The sequence below is a fragment of the Heptranchias perlo genome, unplaced genomic scaffold, assembly GCF_035084215.1.
Source record: "Heptranchias perlo isolate sHepPer1 unplaced genomic scaffold, sHepPer1.hap1 HAP1_SCAFFOLD_244, whole genome shotgun sequence".
NCBI lineage: Eukaryota > Metazoa > Chordata > Chondrichthyes > Hexanchiformes > Hexanchidae > Heptranchias > Heptranchias perlo.
Window position 1 is genome coordinate 1 of NW_027139256.1, and position 25,886 is coordinate 25,886.

A 25,886-nucleotide genomic window follows, 5' to 3' on the forward strand; every position below is an offset into this window, starting at 1 on the left:
TGGTGTTCAGAGAGATTTGGGTGTCCTCGTACAAGAAACACAAAAAGTTAGCGTGTAGGTACTGCAAGCAATTATGAAGGCAAATGGCATGTGGCCTTTATTGCAAGGGGGTTGGAGTACAAGAGTAAGGAAGTCTTACTACAATTGTACGGGGCTTTGGTGAGACCTCACCTGGAGTACTGTGTACAGTTTTGGTCTCCTTATCTAAGGAAGGATATATTTGCCTTAGAGGCGGTGCAACGAAGGTTCACTAGATTAATTCCTGGGATGAGAGGGTTGTCCTATGAGGAGAGATTGAGTAGAATGGGCCGATACTCTCTGGAGTTTAGAAGAATGAGAGGTGATCTCATTGAAACATATCAGATTCTGAGGGGGTTTGACAGGGTAGATGCTGAGAGGCTGTTTCCCCCTGGCTGGAGAGTCTAGAACTAGGGGGCATAGTCTCAGGATAAGGGGTCGGCCATTCAAGACTGAGAAGAGGAGGAATTTCTTCACTCAGAGGGTTGCGAATCTTTGGAATTCTCTACCCCAGAGGGCTGTGGACGCTCAGTCGTTGAATATATCCAAGGCTGAGATCGATAGATTTTCGGGGGAATCGCGGGATACGGGGATCGGGCGGGAAAGTGGAGTTGAGGTCGAAGATCGGCCGTGATCTGATTGAACGGCGGAGCAGGCTCGAGAGGGGCCGAATGGCCTCGCCCTGCTCCTATTTCTTAACAGGCGCGTTGTCCTTGTTGGAATGGCAGCCCGTTGAGTGCCGGAACCCGCGTGCATGGGTCGCCCCGCGGCGGGGAGGGGAAGCGAGCGTTTCCCGGGCCATTGCATTCCAGGGTGGGTTTAATGATGATCAATCTTCCCGGCAGCCGGCCCGGCGACGAACACCACCCCCCCCTCCCCTCTTTACCCCTTGCTGCGCCTGCGCGGCCGTCGGCACCCGTTGCCCGGGGCGACCGCGCAAGTCATTCTGGGAGAGCGAGGCCGGTGACCGTTGACAGGCCCGAAGCACCGGACGGAAAGTCTGAGGTATTTTCTCTTTTTTTTTTTTGCAACGCGCTCCGCTCGATCGGGGCGGGTGGGAAAGCGGAGGACGATAAATGAGAAGGTTATAGTTAAAATTAAAAAAACTACCGACCTTGAGAGTCCCGGTCCGGAGCCGCCGCTTCGTTCCCCCTCCCACCGCTGGCGCTGTCCGGGGAACCACGTGATCCGGGCGCCGCCTGATTGACGTGAGCTCCGACCAATGGCGGCCGCTGGAGGACCGATCCGGCCGGTGAGTCCTCCAACCAATCGCGGCGCAGCCAAGGGGCGGGACTTGGCGCCCTTGCTGGCCAACCGCGCATGCGCGGGAGGCACACTCTGCCCTCCCCTCACACAATAGGGGAATATTAACACTTGCTGCTTTCTTTTTCCCGGTTGGGTCAAGGGGGTATCAATGGGATTATGAAGCTAAGGCGGGTTAAATGGGGCTTGAGGTACAGATCAGCCATGATCTGATTGAATGGGGGGGGGGGGGGGGAAAGAACAGGCTCGAGGGGCAGAATGGCCTCCTCCTGTTCCTAGTTTGAGAGATGATCTGGGCCCCTCAACCGGGGTACGTCCGGGCACAACATCAAAATCTGCTAAAATATCGAGCATTTTCGATTGGAGTCTTGCAATTAAAACAGGAGGGAAAGTTATCAAACCTCCCAAACTAAACACATCTCGTTAAGGTGCAACTCACTGCCACAAGGAGTGGTTGAGGTGAATAGTGGAGATGCACTTAAGGGGAAGCTCGATAAACAACATGAGGGAGAAAGGAACAGAAGGACGAGATGAAGTCGGGAGGGAGGAGGCTCGCGTGGAGCATAAACAGCGGGATAGGGCGGTTGGGCCGAATGGCCCGTTTCTGTGCTGTACGATCTGTGCAGCTCTCTATTTATTGCTTCGGGAGGACACAAAGAGGTTAGTAGATGGGATAGATTGGCCAGTTGACATTTAATGCTGAGAAATGACAATCGAGAGAGGAAATACATACTAAAAAAGAAAAAAAAATCTTGCATTTATATAGCGCCTTTCACAACCTCAGGACGTCCCAAAGTTCTTTACACTCAATCGAGTACTTTTGAAGTGTAGTCACTGCTGTAATGTAGGAAACACGGCAGCCGATTTGCGCACAGCAAGATCCCACAAACAGAAATGACCAGTTCATCTGGATTTCTTTTGGTGATGTTGGTTGAGGGATAAATATCGGCCCCGGGGAGAACCTCCCCTTGCTCTTCTTCCAATAGCGGCCGTGGGATCTTTTACATCTGCCTGCGAGGGGCAGACGGGGGCCTCGGTTTAACGTCGCGTGCGCCAGACGGCGCGGCGCTCCCTCAGTACCGGGCACACGGGAGAGTCAGCCTGGATTGTGCGCTCAAGTCTCCCGGAGTGGGGCTCGAACCCACTACCTGCTGACTCAGAGGCGAGAGTGCGACCAACCGAGGCACGGCTGACGCTAAATGGAAAGGGTTTAGAAAGAGCAGAGACGTAGGGGTTTCTAGATACACGAGTCACTAAAAGTGGGATAACACGCTGTGTGTATATATAGATATATAAATATAAAAAGTCCTAAGTTTTATAAACAGGAAAAGAGCCCTAAAACAGAGACAATACTAAATCTACACAACTCGTCAGTTAGGTTGCAGTTAGAACTGTCCAGTTTTTTTGGGCACTTGACTTTAGGAAGATATGTCAAAATAAAATAAAAGACTTGTATTTGTACGGTGCTTTTCACGAATTCAGGACGTCCCAAAGGCCTTCGCAGCCAATCGAGTACCTTTGAAGTGTCGTCACCGTTGCAACGTAGGGAAACCCGACAGCCAATTTGCGCACAGCAAGATCCCACAAGCGGGATTTGCCAACGTGATCCCAGGGACAGAGAGATAAGACTCTGAGGAGAGACTAGAGAAACTGGGCCTCTCTTCATCAGATCAGTGAAGGTGAAGAGGAAACCAGGCGGAGGTGTTCAAAATTCTGAGAGCTTCTGACGCAATGAAACGCAAACACAGCACTGGGGTTCATTTCGAGAGGAAGAGAGTTGGAAAGCAGAGAAGTTATGTTAAACTTGTATAGAACCTTGGTTGGACCACACTTGGAGCACTGTGTACAGTTCTGGACTCCGTATTATAAAAACTGGAGAAGGTGCAAAAAAGATTTACTAGGATGATGCTAGAACTGAGAGGTTTTAACTATCAGGAAAGGCTGTACAGGCTGAGGGCTCTTTTCTCCAGAAAGGGGTGACCTGATCGAGGTCTTTAAGATTATGAAGGGGTTCGATAGGGTAGACGTAGAGAAGATGTTTCCACTTGAGGGGGAGACCAGAACCAGGGGGCTATAAATATAAGATCGTCACTAATAAATCCAATAGGGAATTTAGGAGAAACTTCTTTACCCAAAGAGTGGTGAGAATGTGGAACTCGCTCCCACAAGGAGTAGCTGAGGCGTATAGTATGGATGAATTTAAGGGGAGGCTAGATAAACACATGAGGGACAAAGGAATAGAAGGTTACCTCTAGAATCGACTATTCCAAAGCTCTCCTTGCACCCACCATAAACTTGAGTTCATCCAAAACTCTGCTGCCCGTATCCTAACTCGCACCAAGTCCCATTCACCCATCACTCCCTGTGCTCGCTGACCTACATTGGCTCCCGGTCCGGGAACACCTCGATTTTGAAATACTCATCCTTGTTTTCAAATCCCTCCATGGCCCTCGCCCCCCCCCTCCCTATCTCTGTAACCTCCTCCGGCCCCTACAACCCTCCGAGATCTCTGCGCTCCTCCAATTCTGGCCTCTTGCGCATCCCCAATTTTAATCGCTGCACCATTGGCGGCCGTGCCTTTAGCTGCCTGGGCCCTAAGCTCTGGAATTCCCTCCCTAAACCTCTCCGCCTCTCCCTCTCTCTCTCCGCCTTTAAGACGCTCCTTAAAACCTGCATCTTTGACCGAGCTTTTGGTCGCCTGTCCTGATATCTCCTCATGTGGCTCGGTGTCAAATTTTGTTTGATAATCACTCCCGTGAAGCGCCTCGGGGTTGTTTTACTATGTTAAAGGCGCTGTATGAATGGGGGGAGTTGTTGTTACGCTGAGAGGGTTGGATGAAGAGGAGTGGGAGGAGCATAAACACCGGCTGAGACCAGTTGGGCCGAATGGCCTGTTTCTGTGCTGTAATTGCGATGGAGTAAATTGGGGAACAATCACTCGGAGAGGTCAGTGAGTCCGTTACCAGAGAGCGTCAATTTAAGGTCGACACCAAAAATACCACGGGAGAAGCTGCAAGAATTTCTATTTATGGAGAGGGTTGATTAGGCAGGGAACGCCCGACCGAAAGCAGTGGGGGAAACAGAATCCACAAGGGGCTTTTACAAGGAGAGTGGAGAAATATTTCAATAAGGACAACTTGAAAGTCTGGGGGTGAAAGCAAAGGAACGGGACTAAATGGAGACCTTGGAGAGAGCAGATAGCGGTGGGGCCAAATGGCCGCCTCCTGTACTTTATACAATCACAGAATCTTACAGCACAGGAGGAGGCCATTCGGCCCATTGTGTCAGTGCCGGCTCTTTGAAAGAGCTGTGAAATTAGTCCCACTCTCTCCCCCTGTAGCCCTGTAAAATTTTTTCCCTTCAAGTATTTATCCAATTCCCTTTTGAAAGTTATTATTGAATCTGCTTCCACCGCCCTTTCAGGCAGCGAATTCCAGATCATCACAACTCGCTGCGTAAAAAAAATGTTTCCTCATCTCCCCCTCTGGCTCTTTCCCCGATCGCCTTAAATCCGTGTCCTCTGGTTACCGACCCTCCTGCCCCTGGAAACAGTTTCTCCTTATTGACTCTCTCAAAACCCTTCCTGATTTTGAACACCTCGATCAAATCTCCCCTTAACCTTCTCTGCTCTGAGGAGAACAATCCCAGCTTCTCCAGTCTCTCCACATCACTGAAGTCCCTCATCCCTGGGACCATTCTAGTAAATCTCCTCTGCACCCTCTCCAAGGCCTTGACATCCTTCCTAAAGTGCGGTGCCCAGAATTGGCCGAAATACTCCAGCTGGGGCCTAACCAGTGTTTTATAAAAGTTTAGCATTAACTCCCTTGCTTTTAATCTATCCCTCTACTAATAAAGCCCAGGATCCCAGATGCCTCTACTAATCAGGCCCAGATGCTTTTTTAACAGCCGTCTTAACCTGTCCTGCCACCTTCAAAGATTTGTGTACACACCCCCCCCAGGTCTCTCTGTTCCTGCACTCCCTTTAAAATAGTACTACTTAGTTTACAGTTAATTGATATCGAGTTTTTATTTCACTAAATATGTTACTTGAAGGCAAAAGCCTCGGCTAGGATTTGATAGTTTTGGTAAAATGCCTGGTACCATTCTAGTAAATCTCCTCGGCACCCTCTCCGCAGCCTTGACATCCTTCCTAAAGTGTTCACGATTATACGATTCCTATTAACATCAGTGTCAAAATCCCCGACAGCCAGAGTTAACAATCATTCCATCCTGGATGTGATTAACAGCCGAACTGAACCACTTCAGTCAAATGTGTGTCAGTAGGTGGGACGAGCGAGTGAATTAATTCCCACACCCGGAGCAGGTGAGCGGTCCCCTCTCTCTCCCTCTCTCCCCCCGGTGTGAATCCGCTGGTGTGTCAGTAGGTGGGACGAGCGAGTGAATTAATTCCCACACAAGGAGCGGGTGAACGGTCCCCTCTCTCTCTCTCTCCCCCAGTATGAATCCACCAACGTCTCAGTAGGTGGGATGAACGAGCGAATCGATTCCCACACACGGAGCGGGCGAGCCCCCCCTCTCGGCGTGAATCCGCTGGTGCCTGAGCAGGTTGGAGGAGTACATGAAACGCTTCCCGCAGCGGGAGCAGCGGAAAGGCCGCTCGTCAGTGTGAATGCGCTCGTGCTGCATCAGCTCCTTGGAGCTCTTGAAGCTCTTGGGGCAGTCGGGGCAGCCGAAAGGCCGCTGGTCGGTGTGGACCCTCTGGTGGGTCAGCATGTCGGAGGAGCGGGTGAAACGCTTGTCGCAGTGGGCGCAGCGGAAGGGCCTCTCCCCGGTGTGAATGCGCTGGTGCATCATCAGCTCCTTGGAGCTCTTGAAGCTTTTGTGGCAGTCGGGGCAGCTGAAGGGCCTCTCGTCGGTGTGGACCCGGTGGTGGGTCAGCAGCTTGGAGGAGCAGGTGAAGCCCTTCCCGCACAGGGAGCAGGTGAAGGGCCTCTCCCCGGTGTGGACCCGCTGGTGCGTCAGCAGGTTGGAGGACTGGGTGAACCCCTTCCCGCACACGTTGCAGGTGAAGGGCCTCTCCCCGGTGTGGACCCGCTGGTGGGTCTCTAGCTCGGACGGGTAATTGAACCTCTTGTCGCAGTCCCCGCACTTGTAAGGCTGAGCCCCAGTGTGGCTCCGCCTGTGCCTGGCCAGGTTGGACGAGCGGCCGAAGGCCCTCCCGCAAGCCGAGCACGTGTACAGCTTGGCCGGGCCCTGCCGGTCGCCTCCCACCTCCGGCGGGTAGACAAAGTGGAACGGCCGCTCCCCGCCCTGGCCGCACTTGTGCCGCGCCTGGTCGGACGACTGGCTGAAGGAGAATCCGCAGGCCGAGCAGATGTAGAGTTTCTCGGCCTCACCCTCGCCTTCCAGGTACTCGGGCCCCGGCAGATCGAAGGACTCCGGCAGGTCCTGACCAGACGTTTGGCTTGAGCTTCCCATCTGCCAATCCTGGGCCTCCCGGCACCCTGTAAAGCAAGTTTGGGAAAACAAATATGAGAATAAGGTGCCTTTCTGTAGGTGCATTGGTTGGTCCTACATATTGGTAGGAAGAACAAGGAGAGGCAATATAAACTAAATGGTCCAATTTTAAAGGGGGTGCAGGAACAGAGAGACCTGGGGGTGTGTGTACACAAATCTTAGAAAGTGGCAGGATAAGTTGAGAAGGCTGTTGAAAAAGCATCTGGGATCCTGGGCTTTATTAATAGAGGCACAGAGTACAAAAGCAAGGAAGTGATGCTAAACCCTTTATAAAACACTGGTTAGGCCTCAGTTGGAGTATTGTGTCCAGTTCTGGGCACCGCACTTTAGGAAGGATGTGACGGCCTTGGAGAGGGTGCGGAGGAGATTTACTCGAATGGTCCCAGGGATGAGGGACTTCAGTGATGTGGAGAGACTGGAGAAGCTGGGATTGTTCTCCTTAAAGCAGAGAAGGTTAAGGGGAGATTCGATCGAGGTGTTCAAAATCACGACGGGTTTTGAGAGAGTCAATAAGGAGAGACTGTTTCCAGGGGGCAGGAGGGTCGGTAACCAAAGGACACGGATTTAAGATCATCGGCAAAAGAGCCAGAGGGGGAGATGAGGAAACAATTTTTCACACGGTGAGTTGTGATGATCTGGAATGCACTGCCTGAAAGGGTGGTGGGAGCAGATTCAATAATAACTTTCAAAAATACTGGAAGGGAAAAGATTTGCAGGGCTATGGGGAAAGAGCAGGGGGCGTGGGACTAATTGGATAGATCTTTCAAAGAGCCGGCACAGGCACGAAGGGCCGAATGGCCTCCTTCTGTCCTGTACCTACTATGAAGAGAACAGTCAGTTGGGCTAACAGGGGGGTGAAGTCTGTAGTGGAGAGTGAGGGAACGATAAAAGATACTAAATAAACACTCGGCTTCAGTTTCCACCCAGGATCGGGATTGTAGAACCAGCAGACGTGGTTGGAGAACTGTTATAACGTCTCAAGGCGCTTCACAGGAGCGATTATCAAACATAATTTGACACCGAGCCATGTAAGGAGATATTAGGACCGGTGACCAAAAGCTTGGTCAAAGAGGTCGGTTTTAAGGAGCGTCTTAAAGGAGGAGAGAGAGAGGCGGAGAGGTTTAGGGAGGGAATTCCAGAGCTTAGGGCCCGGGCAGCTGAAGGCACGGCCGCCAATGGTGGAGCGATTGAAATCAGGGGGATGCGCAAGAGGCCAGAATTGGAGGAGCGCAGAGATCTCGGAGGGTTGTAGGGGCTGGAGGAGGTTACAGAGATAGGGAGAGGTGGGGGGGCGAGGGCCATGGAGGGATTTGAATACGGGGGTGAGAATTTTAATTTCAAGGTGTTGGTGGACAGGGAGCCAACGTGGAGCGACGAGCACAGGAGGTGATGGGCGAAGAGAAATGGGACTGAAGAGGTTCCTCCAACTGAAGGTGGACAAATTCAAGGGACGGTTTACACCCGAGGGAAGCTGGGGAAGAAATAATGGGGCATATTGTCTGTGAATGCCCCATTTCTAATTTAAAACTCATAACTGTACGTGCAGGATATAAATTCAAAGAACAGACAATTACACTTCTACGCTAGAATCATGGAAAGGGTACAGCATGAAAGGAGGCCATTTGGCCCATCGAGTCCGTGCCGGCTCCATGCACGAGCAATCCAGCTGGTCCCACTACCCCCCACCGCCCCCGTAGCCCTGCAAATCTTTTCCCTTCAAGTGCTTATCCAGTTCCCTTTTGAAGGCCATGATTGAATCTGCCTCCACCACCCCCTCGGGCAGTGCATTCCAGATCAGAACCACTCGCTGGGTAAAAAAGTTTTTCCTCAGGTCACCTTTGGTTCTTTTGCCAATCACCTTAAATCCGTGTCCTCTGGTTCTTGACCCTTCCGCCAACGGGAACAGTTTCTCTCTATCTACTCTGTCCGGACCCTTCATGATTTTGAACACCTCGATCAAATCTCCCCTCAACCTTCTCTGCTCTAAGGAGAACAACCCCAGCTTCTCCAGTCTCTCCACATAATTTAAGTCCCTGAATTTATTTTCTTCTAAAGCTCCTCTCCTTTCTCCATGAATTCTCACAGTTGTCCTCTGCCAAGTTTTTCCTCTCCTTTCTCCTGAAGGCATCCCTCGTTTGATTGTACTGTTTCACTCCGGTAATTCACCCAAATGGCCGCAGGCTACATCTGGGAACATAGGAACAGGAGTAGGCCATTCAGCCCCTCGTGCCTGCTCAGCCATTTGATAAGATCATGGCTGATCTAATGGGGAGGCATTAAATTGGCGCCCAGGTCCCATTGTTACCCAGTAGCGACACACTGGATCACAGGCAGGTGCTGAAGCCCCGGCTGATTTTCCCCCCCCTCTCTCTAGCCCAACTGCAAACACCTCAAATCCTGCCCCAGCTGAGCCCAGCTCACTCAGCACCTACCGGGGATGAAAAACAAAAGATATGGGAGGGGAGCAGACATTCTAGAAGACGGCAAATCTCCTGCAGTTTCCAGACAAAACCTTCACAACTCGCTGCAAGAACCGATAAACGTTTAAGAGTGAAACAGATGGAGTCAAACTCCATCCGCAGACAACCACGAGACAGTTTGAGAGAGGCTAAAGTCTCCTAAAAATGGGTCAGATTCACAGCCGTTCTCGGAGCGCAGGAGGAGAAATCTATTGCTAAAAAGGAGGCTGTCCCTTTAACGACAAAACATGGGGTCAGGTGAAGAAGAAGACGGGGTGAGACGGCGAAGAGGGGAGGGAGGGAGGAGGCGAAGAGGGGAGGGAGGGAGGAGGCGAAGAGGGGAGGGAGGGAGGAGGCGAAGAGGGGAGGGAGGGAGGAGGCAAAGAGGGGAGGGAGGGAGGAGGCGAAGAGGGGAGGGAGGGAGGAGGCGAAGAGGGGAGGGAGGGAGGAGGCGAAGAGGGGAGGGAGGGAGGAGGCGAAGAGGGGAGGGAGGGAGGAGGCGAAGAGGGGAGGGAGGGAGGAGGCGAAGAGGGGAGGGAGGGAGGAGGCGAAGAGGGGAGGGAGGGAGGAGGCGAAGAGGGGAGGGAGGGAGGAGGCGAAGAGGGGAGGGAGGGAGGAGGCTCGCGTGGAGCATAAACACCGGCACAGACCAGGTTGGACCAAATGGCCTTTTTTTTCTCTGCGCTGTAAATTCTACGTGAGGCGGAATAAGAGAGAGAGATACACTGTCCCTTTAAATTCCTGAGGCAACGAGGCACTACAGTGCCCCTTTAATTAACAATCAAGAAAGAAAGAAGGAAAAGGGGTCCCTTTAACTACCCCCCAAAAATACTCACAAGAGAGAAGAGGAAGAGATGGCTCTTTGTCCCTTTAAGCTGGCTGCCCATCAATGTTAAAATGTTTGCCCCACTCACACCAGCCAGGGGCTCTTTGTTCTGCATAAAATCACATCAGAAAGGTCCAGTTTTCTTTCTTTTAAAATCACCAAATGCAACAAAAGAAAATGCAGCTGCATGCATTTAATTAAAGGTACTGCAATAATTTGTTTTTTTTCTCCCCTAACTCAGCACTCACAGCCACCCCTCCCCTTTAACAGCTACTTCGGACAATGAAGAGAGAGAGAGTGGCCTCCATCCTCACTACGTCACCAGGGCAGGTCCCGCCCCCCTCCCCGCGCCCTGATTGGTTGGAGGACCGACGCCCAGCTCGGTCCTCCCAGCCCGTTCCCGCTCTCCTGATTGGCCGGCGGCTCACGTCAATCACAGAGACCGTCGATCGACGCACGACAGTGCGAGGGGGGGAGGGGCGGAAAACAACGACGGCTCGGGTGAGAGAGAGAGAGAGAGAGGGGGTGGGGGAGTTTGGAAATCATCAATTCCCGGTGTTTTTGAATCGATTCAATGTTTTCACTTCATCCAATTAATTTTTTTTTTCTCGGAGAGGGGGCGCGGGAAATTAAAGAAAAAAAACCCGGCGCGCCTGCGCGGTTCGTCTCGTCGCTGGCCCTTTTCCCGACGTGCGCCGCGCGGCGAAAGTCCCGCCCTCCCCGGGCCGCGATTGTGACGTCTCGCGTCCCGGGCCAGAGCGGACTTGATTGGGTGACTCGCCCGTCAATCAAACCCGGAGACTCCAGCATTGTACTGGAGGGATCAATCAATTTGTATTATGGACTATCCCCCACTCACACTGCATTGCACTGGAGGGATCAATCAATTTGTATTATGGACTATCCCCCACTCACACTGCATTGTACAGGAGGGATCAATCAATTTGTATTATGGAACTATCCCCACTCACACTGCATTGTACAGGAGGGATCAATCAATTTGTATTATGGACTATCCCCCACTCACACTGCATTGTACAGGAGGGATCAATCAATTTGTATTATGGAACTATCCCCACTCACACTGCATTGTACAGGAGGGATCAATCAATTTGTATTATGGAACTATCCCCCACTCACACTGCATTGTACAGGAGGGATCAATCAATTTGTATTATGGACTATCCCCCACTCACACTGCATTGTACTGGAGGAATCAATCAATTTGTATTATGGAACTATCCCCACTCACACTGCATTGTACTGGAGGGATCAATCAATTTGTATTATGGAACTATCCCCACTCACACTGCATTGTACTGGAGGGATCAATCAATTTGTATTATGGAACTATCCCCACTCACACTGCATTGCACTGGAGGGATCAATCAATTTGTATTATGGAACTATCCCCACTCACACTGCATTGCACTGGAGGGATCAATCAATTTGTATTATGGAACTATCCCCACTCACACTGCATTGCACTGGAGGGATCAATCAATTTGTATTATGGAACTATCCCCACTCACACTGCATTGCACTGGAGGGATCAATCAATTTGTATTATGGAACTATCCCCCACTCACACTGCATTGCACTGGAGGGATCAATCAATTTGTATTATGGAACTATCCCCACTCACACTGCATTGCACTGGAGGGATCAATCAATTTGTATTATGGAACTATCCCCCACTCACACTGCATTGTACTGGAGGGATCAATCAATTTGTATTATGGAACTATCCCCCACTCACACTGCATTGTACTGGAGGAATCAATCAATTTGTATTATGGACTATCCCCCACTCACACTGCATTGTACTGGAGGAATCAATCAATTTGTATTATGGACTATCCCCACTCACACTGCATTGCACTGGAGGGATCAATCAATTTGTATTATGGAACTATCCCCCACTCACACTGCATTGCACTGGAGGGATCAATCAATTTGTATTATGGAACTATCCCCACTCACACTGCATTGTACTGGAGGGATCAATCAATTTATATTATGGACTATCCCCCACTCACACTGCATTGTACTGGAGGGATCAATCAATTTGTATTATGGACTATCCCCCACTCACACTGCATTGTACTGGAGGGATCAATCAATTTGTATTATGGAACTATCCCCACTCACACTGCATTGCACTGGAGGGATCAATCAATTTGTATTATGGAACTATCCCCACTCACACTGCATTGCACTGGAGGGATCAATCAATTTGTATTATGGAACTATCCCCACTCACACTGCATTGTACTGGAGGGATCAATCAATTTGTATTATGGAACTATCCCCACTCACACTGCATTGCACTGGAGGGATCAATCAATTTGTATTATGGAACTATCCCCACTCACACTGCATTGCACTGGAGGGATCAATCAATTTGTATTATGGAACTATCCCCACTCACACTGCATTGTACTGGAGGGATCAATCAATTTATATTATGGACTATCCCCCACTCACACTGCATTGTACTGGAGGGATCAATCAATTTGTATTATGGACTATCCCCCACTCACACTGCATTGTACTGGAGGGATCAATCAATTTGTATTATGGACCATCCCCCACTCACACTGCATTGTACTGGAGGAATCAATCAATTTGTATTATGGACCATCCCCCACTCACACTGCATTGTACTGGAGGGATCAATCAATTTGTATTATGGAACTATCCCCCACTCACACTGCATTGTACTGGAGGGATCAATCAATTTGTATTATGGACTATCCCCACTCACACTGCATTGTACTGGAGGGATCAATCAATTTGTATTATGGAACTATCCCCCACTCACACTGCATTGTACTGGAGGGATCAATCAATTTGTATTATGGACTATCCCCCACTCACACTGCATTGTACTGGAGGGATCAATCAATTTGTATTATGGAACTATCCCCCACTCACACTGCATTGTACTGGAGGGATCAATCAATTTGTATTATGGACTATCCCCCACTCACACTGCATTGTACTGGAGGAATCAATCAATTTGTATTATGGACCATCCCCCACTCACACTGCATTGTACTGGAGGAATCAATCAATTTGTATTATGGACTATCCCCCACTCACACTGCATTGTACTGGAGGAATCAATCAATTTGTATTATGGAACTATCCCCACTCACACTGCATTGTACTGGAGGAATCAATCAATTTGTATTATGGAACTATCCCCCACTCACACTGCATTGCACTGGAGGAATCAATCAATTTATATTATGGAACCATCCCCACTCACACTGCATTGTACTGGAGGGATCAATCAATTTATATTATGGAACTATCCCCACTCACACTGCATTGTACTGGAGGGAGCAATCAATTTGTATTATGGAACTATCCCCACTCACACTGCATTGTAAGGAATCTTACAACACCAGGTTATAGTCCAACAAATTTATTTTAAAATCACAAGCTTTCGGAGATTATCTCCTTCGTCAAATGAATAATCTCCGAAAGCTTGTGATTTTAAAATAAATTTGTTGGACTATAACCTGGTGTTGTAAGATTCCTTACATTTGTCCACCCCAGTCCATCACCGGCATCTCCACATCATGACTGCATTGTACTGGAGGGAGCAATCAATTTGTATTATGGACTATCCCCCACTCACACTGCATTGTACTAGAGGGATCAATCAATTTGTATTATGGAACTATCCCCACTCACACTGCATTGCACTGGAGGGATCAATCAATTTATATTATGGAACTATCCCCACTCACACTGCATTGCACTGGAGGGATCAATCAATTTGTATTATGGAACTATCCCCACTCACACTGCATTGTACTGGAGGGATCAATCAATTTGTATTATGGAACTATCCCCACTCACACTGCATTGCACTGGAGGAATCAATCAATTTGTATTATGGACTATCCCCCACTCACACTGCATTGTACTGGAGGGATCAATCAATTTATATTATGGAACTATCCCCACTCACACTGCATTGCACTGGAGGGATCAATCAATTTGTATTATGGAACTATCCCCACTCACACTGCATTGCACTGGAGGAATCAATCAATTTGTATTATGGACTATCCCCCACTCACACTGCATTGTACTGGAGGGATCAATCAATTTATATTATGGAACTATCCCCCACTCACACTGCATTGCACTGGAGGAATCAATCAATTTGTATTCTGGAACTATCCCCACTCACACTGCATTGTACTGGAGGAATCAATCAATTTATATTATGGAACTATCCCCCACTCACACTGCATTGTACAGGAGGGATCAATCAATTTGTATTCTGGAACTATCCCCACTCACACTGCATTGCACTGGAGGAATCAATCAATTTGTATTCTGGAACTATCCCCATTCACACTGCATTGTACTGGAGGAATCAATCAATTTGTATTATGGAACTATCCCCACTCACACTGCATTGCACTGGAGGGATCAATCAATTTGTATTCTGGAACTATCCCCCACTCACACTGCATTGTACTGGAGGGATCAATCAATTTATATTATGGAACTATCCCCACTCACACTGCATTGTACAGGAGGGATCAATCAATTTATATTATGGAACTATCCCCCACTCACACTGCATTGTACTGGAGGGATCAATCAATTTGTATTATGGAACTATCCCCACTCACACTGCATTGCACTGGAGGGATCAATCAATTTGTATTCTGGAACTATCCCCCACTCACACTGCATTGTACTGGAGGGATCAATCAATTTATATTATGGAACTATCCCCACTCACACTGCATTGTACTGGAGGGATCAATCAATTTGTATTATGGAACTATCCCCACTCACACTGCATTGTACTGGAGGGATCAATCAATTTGTATTATGGACTATCCCCCACTCACACTGCATTGCACTGGAGGGATCAATCAATTTGTATTATGGAACTATCCCCACTCACACTGCATTGTACTGGAGGGATCAATCAATTTGTATTATGGAACTATCCCCACTCACACTGCATTGCACTGGAGGGATCAATCAATTTGTATTATGGAACTATCCCCACTCACACTGCATTGCACTGGAGGGATCAATCAATTTGTATTATGGAACTATCCCCACTCACACTGCATTGTACTGGAGGGATCAATCAATTTATATTATGGACTATCCCCCACTCACACTGCATTGTACTGGAGGGATCAATCAATTTGTATTATGGACTATCCCCCACTCACACTGCATTGTACTGGAGGGATCAATCAATTTGTATTATGGACCATCCCCCACTCACACTGCATTGTACTGGAGGAATCAATCAATTTGTATTATGGACCATCCCCCACTCACACTGCATTGTACTGGAGGGATCAATCAATTTGTATTATGGAACTATCCCCCACTCACACTGCATTGTACTGGAGGGATCAATCAATTTGTATTATGGACTATCCCCACTCACACTGCATTGTACTGGAGGGATCAATCAATTTGTATTATGGAACTATCCCCACTCACACTGCATTGTACTGGAGGGATCAATCAATTTGTATTATGGACTATCCCCCACTCACACTGCATTGTACTGGAGGGATCAATCAATTTGTATTATGGGCTATCCCCCACTCACACTGCATTGTACTGGAGGGATCAATCAATTTGTATTATGGACCATCCCCCACTCACACTGCATTGTACTGGAGGAATCAATCAATTTGTATTATGGACCATCCCCCACTCACACTGCATTGTACTGGAGGGATCAATCAATTTGTATTATGGAACTATCCCCCACTCACACTGCATTGTACTGGAGGGATCAATCAATTTGTATTATGGAGCATCCCCCACTCACACTGCATTGTACTGGAGGAATCAATCAATTTGTATTATGGACTATCCCCCACTCACACTGCATTGTACTGGAGGGATCAATCAATTTGTATTATGGAACTATCCCCCACTCACACTGCATTGTACTGGAGGGATCAATCAATTTGTATTATGGACTATCCCCCACTCACACTGCATTGTACTGGAGGAATCAATCAATTTGTATTATGGAACTATCCCCCACTCACACTGCATTGCACTGGAGGAATCAATCAATTTATATTATGGAACCATCCCCACTCACACTGCATTGTACTGGAGGGATCAATCAATTTATATTATGGAACTATCCCCACTCACACTGCATTGTACTGGAGGGATCAATCAATTTATATTATGGAACTATCCCCACTCACACTGCATTGTACTGGAGGGATCAATCAATTTATATTATGGAACTATCCCCACTCACACTGCATTGTACTGGAGGGAGCAATCAATTTGTATTATGGAACTATCCCCACTCACACTGCATTGTAAGGAATCTTACAACACCAGGTTATAGTCCAACAAATTTATTTTAAAATCACAAGCTTTCGGAGATTATCTCCTTCGTCAAATGAATAATCTCCGAAAGCTTGTGATTTTAAAATAAATTTGTTGGACTATAACCTGGTGTTGTAAGATTCCTTACATTTGTCCACCCCAGTCCATCACCGGCATCTCCACATCATGACTGCATTGTACTGGAGGGAGCAATCAATTTGTATTATGGACTATCCCCCACTCACACTGCATTGTACTAGAGGGATCAATCAATTTGTATTATGGAACTATCCCCACTCACACTGCATTGCACTGGAGGGATCAATCAATTTATATTATGGAACTATCCCCACTCACACTGCATTGCACTGGAGGGATCAATCAATTTGTATTATGGAACTATCCCCACTCACACTGCATTGTACTGGAGGGATCAATCAATTTGTATTATGGAACTATCCCCACTCACACTGCATTGCACTGGAGGGATCAATCAATTTGTATTATGGACTATCCCCCACTCACTGCATTGTACTGGAGGAATCAATCAATTTGTATTATGGACTATCCCCCACTCACACTGCATTGTACTGGAGGAATCAATCAATTTATATTATGGAACTATCCCCACTCACACTGCATTGCACTGGAGGGATCAATCAATTTGTATTATGGAACTATCCCCACTCACACTGCATTGTACTGGAGGGATCAATCAATTTGTATTATGGAACCATCCCCACTCACACTGCATTGTACTGGAGGGATCAATCAATTTGTATTATGGAACTATCCCCACTCACACTGCATTGCACTGGAGGAATCAATCAATTTGTATTATGGACTATCCCCCACTCACACTGCATTGTACTGGAGGGATCAATCAATTTGTATTATGGACTATCCCCCACTCACACTGCATTGTACTGGAGGGATCAATCAATTTATATTATGGAACTATCCCCCACTCACACTGCATTGCACTGGAGGAATCAATCAATTTGTATTCTGGAACTATCCCCACTCACACTGCATTGTACTGGAGGAATCAATCAATTTATATTATGGAACTATCCCCCACTCACACTGCATTGTACAGGAGGGATCAATCAATTTGTATTCTGGAACTATCCCCACTCACACTGCATTGCACTGGAGGAATCAATCAATTTGTATTCTGGAACTATCCCCCACTCACACTGCATTGTACTGGAGGAATCAATCAATTTGTATTATGGACTATCCCCATTCACACTGCATTGTACTGGAGGAATCAATCAATTTGTATTATGGAACTATCCCCACTCACACTGCATTGCACTGGAGGGATCAATCAATTTGTATTCTGGAACTATCCCCCACTCACACTGCATTGTACTGGAGGGATCAATCAATTTGTATTATGGACTATCCCCACTCACACTGCATTGTACTGGAGGGATCAATCAATTTGTATTATGGAACTATCCCCACTCACACTGCATTGTACTGGAGGGATCAATCAATTTGTATTATGGAACTATCCCCCACTCACACTGCATTGTACTGGAGGGATCAATCAATTTGTATTATGGACTATCCCCACTCACACTGCATTGTACTGGAGGGATCAATCAATTTGTATTATGGAACTATCCCCACTCACACTGCATTGTACTGGAGGGATCAATCAATTTGTATTATGGACTATCCCCCACTCACACTGCATTGTACTGGAGGGATCAATCAATTTGTATTATGGACTATCCCCCACTCACACTGCATTGTACTGGAGGGATCAATCAATTTGTATTATGGACTATCCCCCACTCACACTGCATTGTCCTGGAGGGATCAATCAATTTGTATTATGGAACTATCCCCACTCACACTGCATTGTACTGGAGGAATCAATCAATTTATATTATGGAACTATCCCCCACTCACACTGCATTGTACTGGAGGGATCAATCAATTTGTATTATGGACTATCCCCACTCACACTGCATTGTACTGGAGGAATCAATCAATTTATATTATGGAACTATCCCCCACTCACACTGCATTGTACTGGAGGAATCAATCAATTTGTATTATGGACTATCCCCACTCACACTGCATTGTACTGGAGGGATCAATCAATTTGTGTTATGGAACTATCCCCCACTCACACTGCATTGCACTGGAGGGATCAATCAATTTATATTATGGACTATCCCCCACTCACTGCATTGCACTGGAGGAATCAATGAATTTATATTATGGACTATCCCCACTCACACTGCATTGCACTGGAGGAATCAATCAATTTGTATTATGGACTATCCCCCACTCACACTGCATTGCACTGGAGGAATCAATCAATTTGTATTATGGAACTATCCCCACTCACACTGCATTGTACTGGAGGAATCAATCAATTTGTATTCTGGAACTATCCCCCACTCACACTGCATTGCACTGGAGGGATCAATCAATTTGTATTCTGGAACTATCCCCCACTCACACTGCATTGCACTGGAGGGATCAATCAATTTATATTATGGAACTATCCCCACTCACACTGCATTGTACTGGAGGAATCAATCAATTTGTATTCTGGAACTATCCCCCACTCACACTGCATTGCACTGGAGGGATCAATCAATTTATATTATGGAACTATCCCCACTCACACTGCATTGTACAGGAGGGATCAATCAATTTATATTATGGAACTATCCCCCACTCACACTGCATTGTACTGGAGGAATCAATCAATTTATATTATGGAACTATCCCCACTCACACTGCATTGTACTGGAGGAATCAATCAATTTGTATTATGGACTATCCCCCACTCACACTGCATTGCACTGGAGGAATCAATCAATTTGTATTATGGACTATCCCCCACTCACACTGCATTGTACTGGAGGGATCAATCAATTTGTATTATGGACTATCCCCCACTCACACTGCATTGTACTGGAGGGATCAATCAATTTATATTATGGACTATCCCCCACTCACACTGTATTGTACTGGAGGAATCAATGAATTTATATTATGGACTATCCCCCACTCACTGCATTGTACTGGAGGAATCAATCAATTTGTATTATGGACTATCCCCACTCACACTGCATTGTACTGGAGGAATCAATCAATTTGTATTATGGAACTATCCCCACTCACACTGCATTGTACTGGAGGGATCAATCAATTTGTATTATGGAACTATCCCCACTCACACTGCATTGTACTGGAGGGATCAATCAATTTGTATTATGGAACTATCCCCACTCACACTGCATTGCACTGGAGGGATCAATCAATTTGTATTATGGACTATCCCCACTCACACTGCATTGTACTGGAGGAATCAATCAATTTGTATTATGGAACTATCCCCCACTCACACTGCATTGTACTGGAGGGATCAATCAATTTGTATTATGGAACTATCCCCACTCACACTGCATTGTACTGGAGGGATCAATCAATTTGTATTATGGACTATCCCCACTCACACTGCATTGTACTGGAGGAATCAATCAATTTATATTATGGACTATCCCCCACTCACACTGCATTGTACTGGAGGAATCAATCAATTTGTGTTATGGAACTATCCCCACTCACACTGCATTGCACTGGAGGGATCAATCAATTTGTATTATGGAACTATCCCCACTCACACTGCATTGTACTGGAGGAATCAATCAATTTGTATTATGGACTATCCCCACTCACACTGCCTTGTACTGGAGGAATCAATCAATTTGTATTATGGAACTATCCCCACTCACACTGCATTGTACTGGAGGGATCAATCAATTTGTATTATGGACTATCCCCACTCACACTGCATTGTACTGGAGGAATCAATCAATTTGTGTTATGGACTATCCCCACTCACACTGCATTGTACTGGAGGAATCAATCAATTTGTGTTATGGACTATCACCACTCACACTGCATTGTACTGGAGGAATCAATCAATTTGTATTATGGACTATCCCCACTCACACTGCATTGTACTGGAGGGATCAATCAATTTGTATTATGGAACTATCCCCACTCACACTGCATTGTACTGGAGGGATCAATCAATTTGTATTATGGACTATCCCCACTCACACTGCATTGTACTGGAGGAATCAATCAATTTGTGTTATGGACTATCACCACTCACACTGCATTGTACTGGAGGAATCAATCAATTTGTATTATGGACTATCCCCCACTCACACTGCATTGTACTGGAGGAATCAATCAATTTGTGTTATGGAACTATCCCCCACTCACACTGCATTGTACTGGAGGAATCAATCAATTTGTATTATGGACTATCCCCCACTCACACTGCATTGTACTGGAGGAATCAATCAATTTTTATTATGGACTATCCCCCACTCACACTGCATTGTACAGGAGGGATCAATCAATTTGTATTATGGAACTATCCCCACTCACACTGCATTGTACTGGAGGGATCAATCAATTTGTATTATGGACTATCCCCCACTCACACTGCATTGTACTGGAGGGATCAATCAATTTGTATTATGGACTATCCCCCACTCACACTGCATTGTACTGGAGGGATCAATCAATTTGTATTATGGACTATCCCCCACTCACACTGCATTGTACTGGAGGAATCAATCAATTTGTATTATGGACTATCCCCCACTCACTGCATTGCACTGGAGGGATCAATCAATTTGTATTATGGACTATCCCCACTCACACTGCATTGTACAGGAGGGATCAATCAATTTGTATTATGGAACGATCCCCACTCACACTGCATTGTACTGGAGGGATCAATCAATTTATATTATGGACTATCCCCCACTCACTGCATTGCACTGGAGGGATCAATCAATTTGTATTATGGACTATCCCCACTCACACTGCATTGTACTGGAGGGATCAATCAATTTGTATTATGGACTATCCCCACTCACACTGCATTGTACTGGAGGGATCAATCAATTTGTATTATGGAACGATCCCCACTCACACTGCATTGTACTGGAGGAATCAATGAATTTATATTATGGACTATCCCCCACTCACTGCATTGCACTGGAGGGATCAATCAATTTGTATTATGGACTATCCCCCACTCACACTGCATTGTACTGGAGGGATCAATCAATTTGTATTATGGACTATCCCCCACTCACACTGCATTGTACTGGAGGAATCAATCAATTTGTATTATGGACTATCCCCCACTCACTGCATTGCACTGGAGGGATCAATCAATTTGTATTATGGACTATCCCCACTCACACTGCATTGTACAGGAGGGATCAATCAATTTGTATTATGGAACGATCCCCACTCACACTGCATTGTACTGGAGGGATCAATCAATTTATATTATGGACTATCCCCCACTCACTGCATTGCACTGGAGGGATCAATCAATTTGTATTATGGACTATCCCCACTCACACTGCATTGTACTGGAGGGATCAATCAATTTGTATTATGGACTATCCCCACTCACACTGCATTGTACTGGAGGGATCAATCAATTTGTATTATGGAACGATCCCCACTCACACTGCATTGTACTGGAGGAATCAATGAATTTATATTATGGACTATCCCCCACTCACTGCATTGCACTGGAGGGATCAATCAATTTGTATTATGGACTATCCCCACTCACACTGCATTGTACTGGAGGGATCAATCAATTTGTATTATGGACTATCCCCACTCACACTGCATTGTACTGGAGGAATCAATCAATTTGTATTATGGAACCATCCCCACTCACACTGCATTGTACTGGAGGGATCAATCAATTTGTATTATGGAACTATCCCCCACTCACACTGCCTTGTACTGGAGGAATCTTGGTGACATGAGCTCCTTGCACGTGTTGTTGGAGGTGAGGGTCGAGGGGGCAGGGCGAGGGGTTTAAGAAAACAGTTTGTGGAGGAGAAATTGATTGCTGACAGGAAACGGTCACTTTCCTTTTGACACACACAAAAAAAAGTCACCATCGCTTTAAATATCTGGGGCCTCCAGGGAGGGAAGCACAAGGTCCCTTTAAATGCAAAAACAGAGAATCAGGGGAATTCACAGACCCTTTAAATAACAGAAAGTTGCAATTTTCATCATTATTTTTTTAAAATCTGAATTTAATTTAAAATATTACCAAAACAAAGTGTCAAAAAAATCCAAGGACTGAGCAGCCTCCCCTGAACTTTAACATCTGCTCCACACATTGAAAAAGAGCAGCCTCCCTCTCTCCAACTATCTATCTATCCATCCCTCTATCTATCTATTCCTCCCTCCATCTATCTATCCCTCCCTTCCTGTATCTATCTCTTCCTCTATCTAGCTTGTCCTCTATTTATCTACCTCTATAAGTCTCCCTCCCTCTATCTCCCTCTCCCTTCCTCCATCTATCTCTCCCTTCATCTATCTCTCTCTCTATATCTATCCCTCCCTCTATCTATCTCCTCCTCTATCTCTCGCTCTCTATATCCCTATCTCTCGCTCTTTTCCTCTCCCTCTATCTCTCTCTCTATCTGTATCTCTCTCTCTCTATCTTTCCCTTTGTCTGTCTCTCTATCTATCTCTCTTTCTATCCCTCTATCTGTCTCCCTCTATCTGTCTCTCTGTCTATCTTTCTCTCTATCTCTCTTTATCTATCCCTTTCTCTCTATTCCTCTACCTTTCTCTATCTATCCCTTTCTCTCTATCTATATCTTTCTCTCTAAACCTCTATCTTTCTCTCTCTCCCTCTATATCTCTCTATCTTTCTGTCTATCCCTCTATCTTTCTCTCTATCTATTTCTATCCCTCAATCTTTCTTTCTATCTCTATCCCTCTATCTATCCCCCCCTCTCTCTCTATCTTTCTGTCTATCCCTCTATCTATTTCTATCCCACTATCTTTCTTTCTATCTATCTCTATCCCTCTATCTATCCCCCTCTCTCTCTCCCTCTATCTTTCTGTCTCTCCCTCTATATCTCTATCTTTCTCTCTATCCCTCTATCTTTCTCTTCATCCCTCTATCTTTCCCTCTATCTATCTATCCCTCTTTATTCCTCCATCTATCTATCCCTCTTTATCCCTCTATCTTTCTCTCTATCTTTCTCTCTCTTCCTCTATCTTTCTCTCTATATCTCTCTATCTATCTTTCCCTCTATCCCTCTTTCTCTCTATCCCTCTCTCTGACTCTCCCTCTTTATCTCTCTCTGACTCTCTCTCTCTCTATCTTTCTAACCCTCTATCTTTCTCTCTATATCTCTCTCTATCCCTCTATCTCCCTCTCTATCCCTCTATCTTTCTCTCTATATCTCTCTCTATCTTTCTAACCCTCTATCTTTCTCTCAATCCCTCTATCTCTCTCTCAATCCCTCTATCTTTCTCTCTATCCCTCTCTTTCTCTCTATCTTTCCCTCTCTCTATCTCTATCCCTCTCTTTCTCTCTATCCCTCTATCTTTCTCTCTCTTTATCCCTCTATCTTTCTCTATCTCTATCCCTCTCTCTATCTTTCCCTCTATCTCTATCCCTCTCTCTCTTTCTTTCTCTCTATCCCTTTCTCTATCCTTCTCTCTATCTTTCTCTCTATCCCTCTCTCTCTATCCTTCTATCTTTCCCTCTCTCTCTATCTCTATCCCTCTCTTTCTCTTTATCCCTCTATCTTTCTCTCTCTTTATCTCTCTATCTTTCCCTTTCTCTATCCTTCTCTCTATCTTTCTCTCTATCCCTCTCTCTCTATCCTTCTATCTTTCCCTCTCTCTCTATCTCTATCCCTCTCTCTATCTTTCTTTCTCTTTCCCTCCTTCCAGGGGCGGGGTGACGTCACACGCTGGGTAAAGGCGGGGTCAAAGGCAGCGGGACTGCGCAGGCGCACACCGCTTCCCGCCCTCGGTGGGGGGGGGGGCGGGGGTTTAAACAAAAGGAATTTATTAATTCAAAGCATTCGTCCATTCCTTTTAATGTAAGAGATTCTTAATTCATTTTTAAAAAAAACAATTCGATTGTTACTGTCTGTTGCCGCGGTTCAGGCTTCTCACTCCGCAATCGGCCTCGGGCGGAAGGCCCGGTTTGATTGACGTCGGACGTGAACCAATCGGGAGAGCGGGAATCGGCTGGGAGGACCGAGCGGTGGGGAACGGTCCTCCAACCAATCAGAGGGCGCGGTGGGGGCGGGACTTGCCCTGGTGACGTAGGTGCATGGAGCTCTCCCTCTCTCTCCCTCCATTGTCTGCAGCAGCTGTTAAAGGGGCAGGGGCGAGGAGGCTGTGAGGGTTCACCCCTCACACTTTTAACACTGCACTGTCTTTCATTAAATGGAAAAAGCTTCTTTAATTGATTATTTTTTTAAAAAACAAAACTGCACCTTTCTGTTCTGGCTTTAAACAGAATTAGGAGCCCTAGATTGAGAGGTGATCTCATTGAAACATATAAGATTCTGAAGTGGGGGGGTGGGGGCTTGACAGGGTCGATGCTGAGAGGCTGTTTTCCCCTGGCTGGAGGGTCTAGAACTAGGGAGCATAGTCGCAGGATAAGGGGTCGGACATTTAAGACATGCCGGAAATCCCAAGAAAACTAATACTGATTTTTTTCTCTACCTTTCTCTCCCTCTCTTTATCCCTCTATCTTTCTCTCCCTCTCTTTATCCCTCTATCTTTCTCTCCCTCTCTCTTTCCCTCTCTATCCCTCTTTCCCCATCTTTCTCTCTATCCCTCCATCTTTCTCTCTCTCCCTCTCTTTATCCCTCTATCTTTCTCTGTATCCCTCTCTTTCTCTCTCCTCTCTTTATCCCTCTATCTTTCTCTCTATCCCTCTCTCTTTCACTATCTCCCCCTCTATCCCTCTCTTTCCCCTCTATCTTTCTCTCTCTCTCCCTCTCTTTATCCCTCTATCTTTCTCTGTATCCCTCTCTCTCTTTCCCTCTCTTCTCTCTTTATCCCTCTATCTTTCTCTCTATCCCTCTCTCTTTCCCTCTCTGTCTTTCTCTCTATCTCTTTCACTCCTTCCGGGGGTCAGGGCGACGTCACTCGCTGGGTAAAGGCGGGGACAGGGACTCGATAAAATTAACATAAGTAAAGCAACAGTAATGAAGAAAATAATAGCATTAAAGAGTGACAAATCCCCAGGCCCAGATGGTTTCCATCCCAGGGTTTTAAAGAAAGTAGGTGAGCATATTGCAGATGCCCTAACTATAATCTTGCAAAGTTCTCTAGATTCAGGAACTGTCCCTCTAGATTGGAAAATTGCACATGTCACTCTGCTTTTTAAGAAAGGAGAGAGAGGGAAACCGGGGAATTATAGACCAATTAGCCTAACATCTGTTGTGGGGAAAATGCTGGAGTCTATAATTAAGGATAGGGTGACTGATCACCTCGAAAATTTTCAGTTAATCAGAGAGAGCCAGCATGGATTTGTGAAAGGTAGGTCGTGCCTGACAAACCTGATTGAATTTTTTGAAGAGGTGACTAAAGTAGTGGACAGGGGAATGTCAATGGATGTT

General features: G+C 46.4%; 1 protein-coding gene across 1 annotated transcript in view; it reads right to left on the reverse strand.

Moving 5' to 3' along the window:
- Positions 1-1,955: 1,955 nt before the first annotated feature.
- The window catches only part of LOC137310347 (zinc finger protein 420-like), a 37,046-nt gene continuing 13,115 nt past the window's right edge, over positions 1,956-25,886 (reverse strand). The window contains exon 3 of the mRNA XM_067978199.1: positions 1,956-6,421. Coding sequence (XP_067834300.1) covers positions 5,758-6,421 — 664 coding nt within the window. The 3' untranslated portion in view covers positions 1,956-5,757. The remainder of the gene's footprint in view (positions 6,422-25,886) is intronic.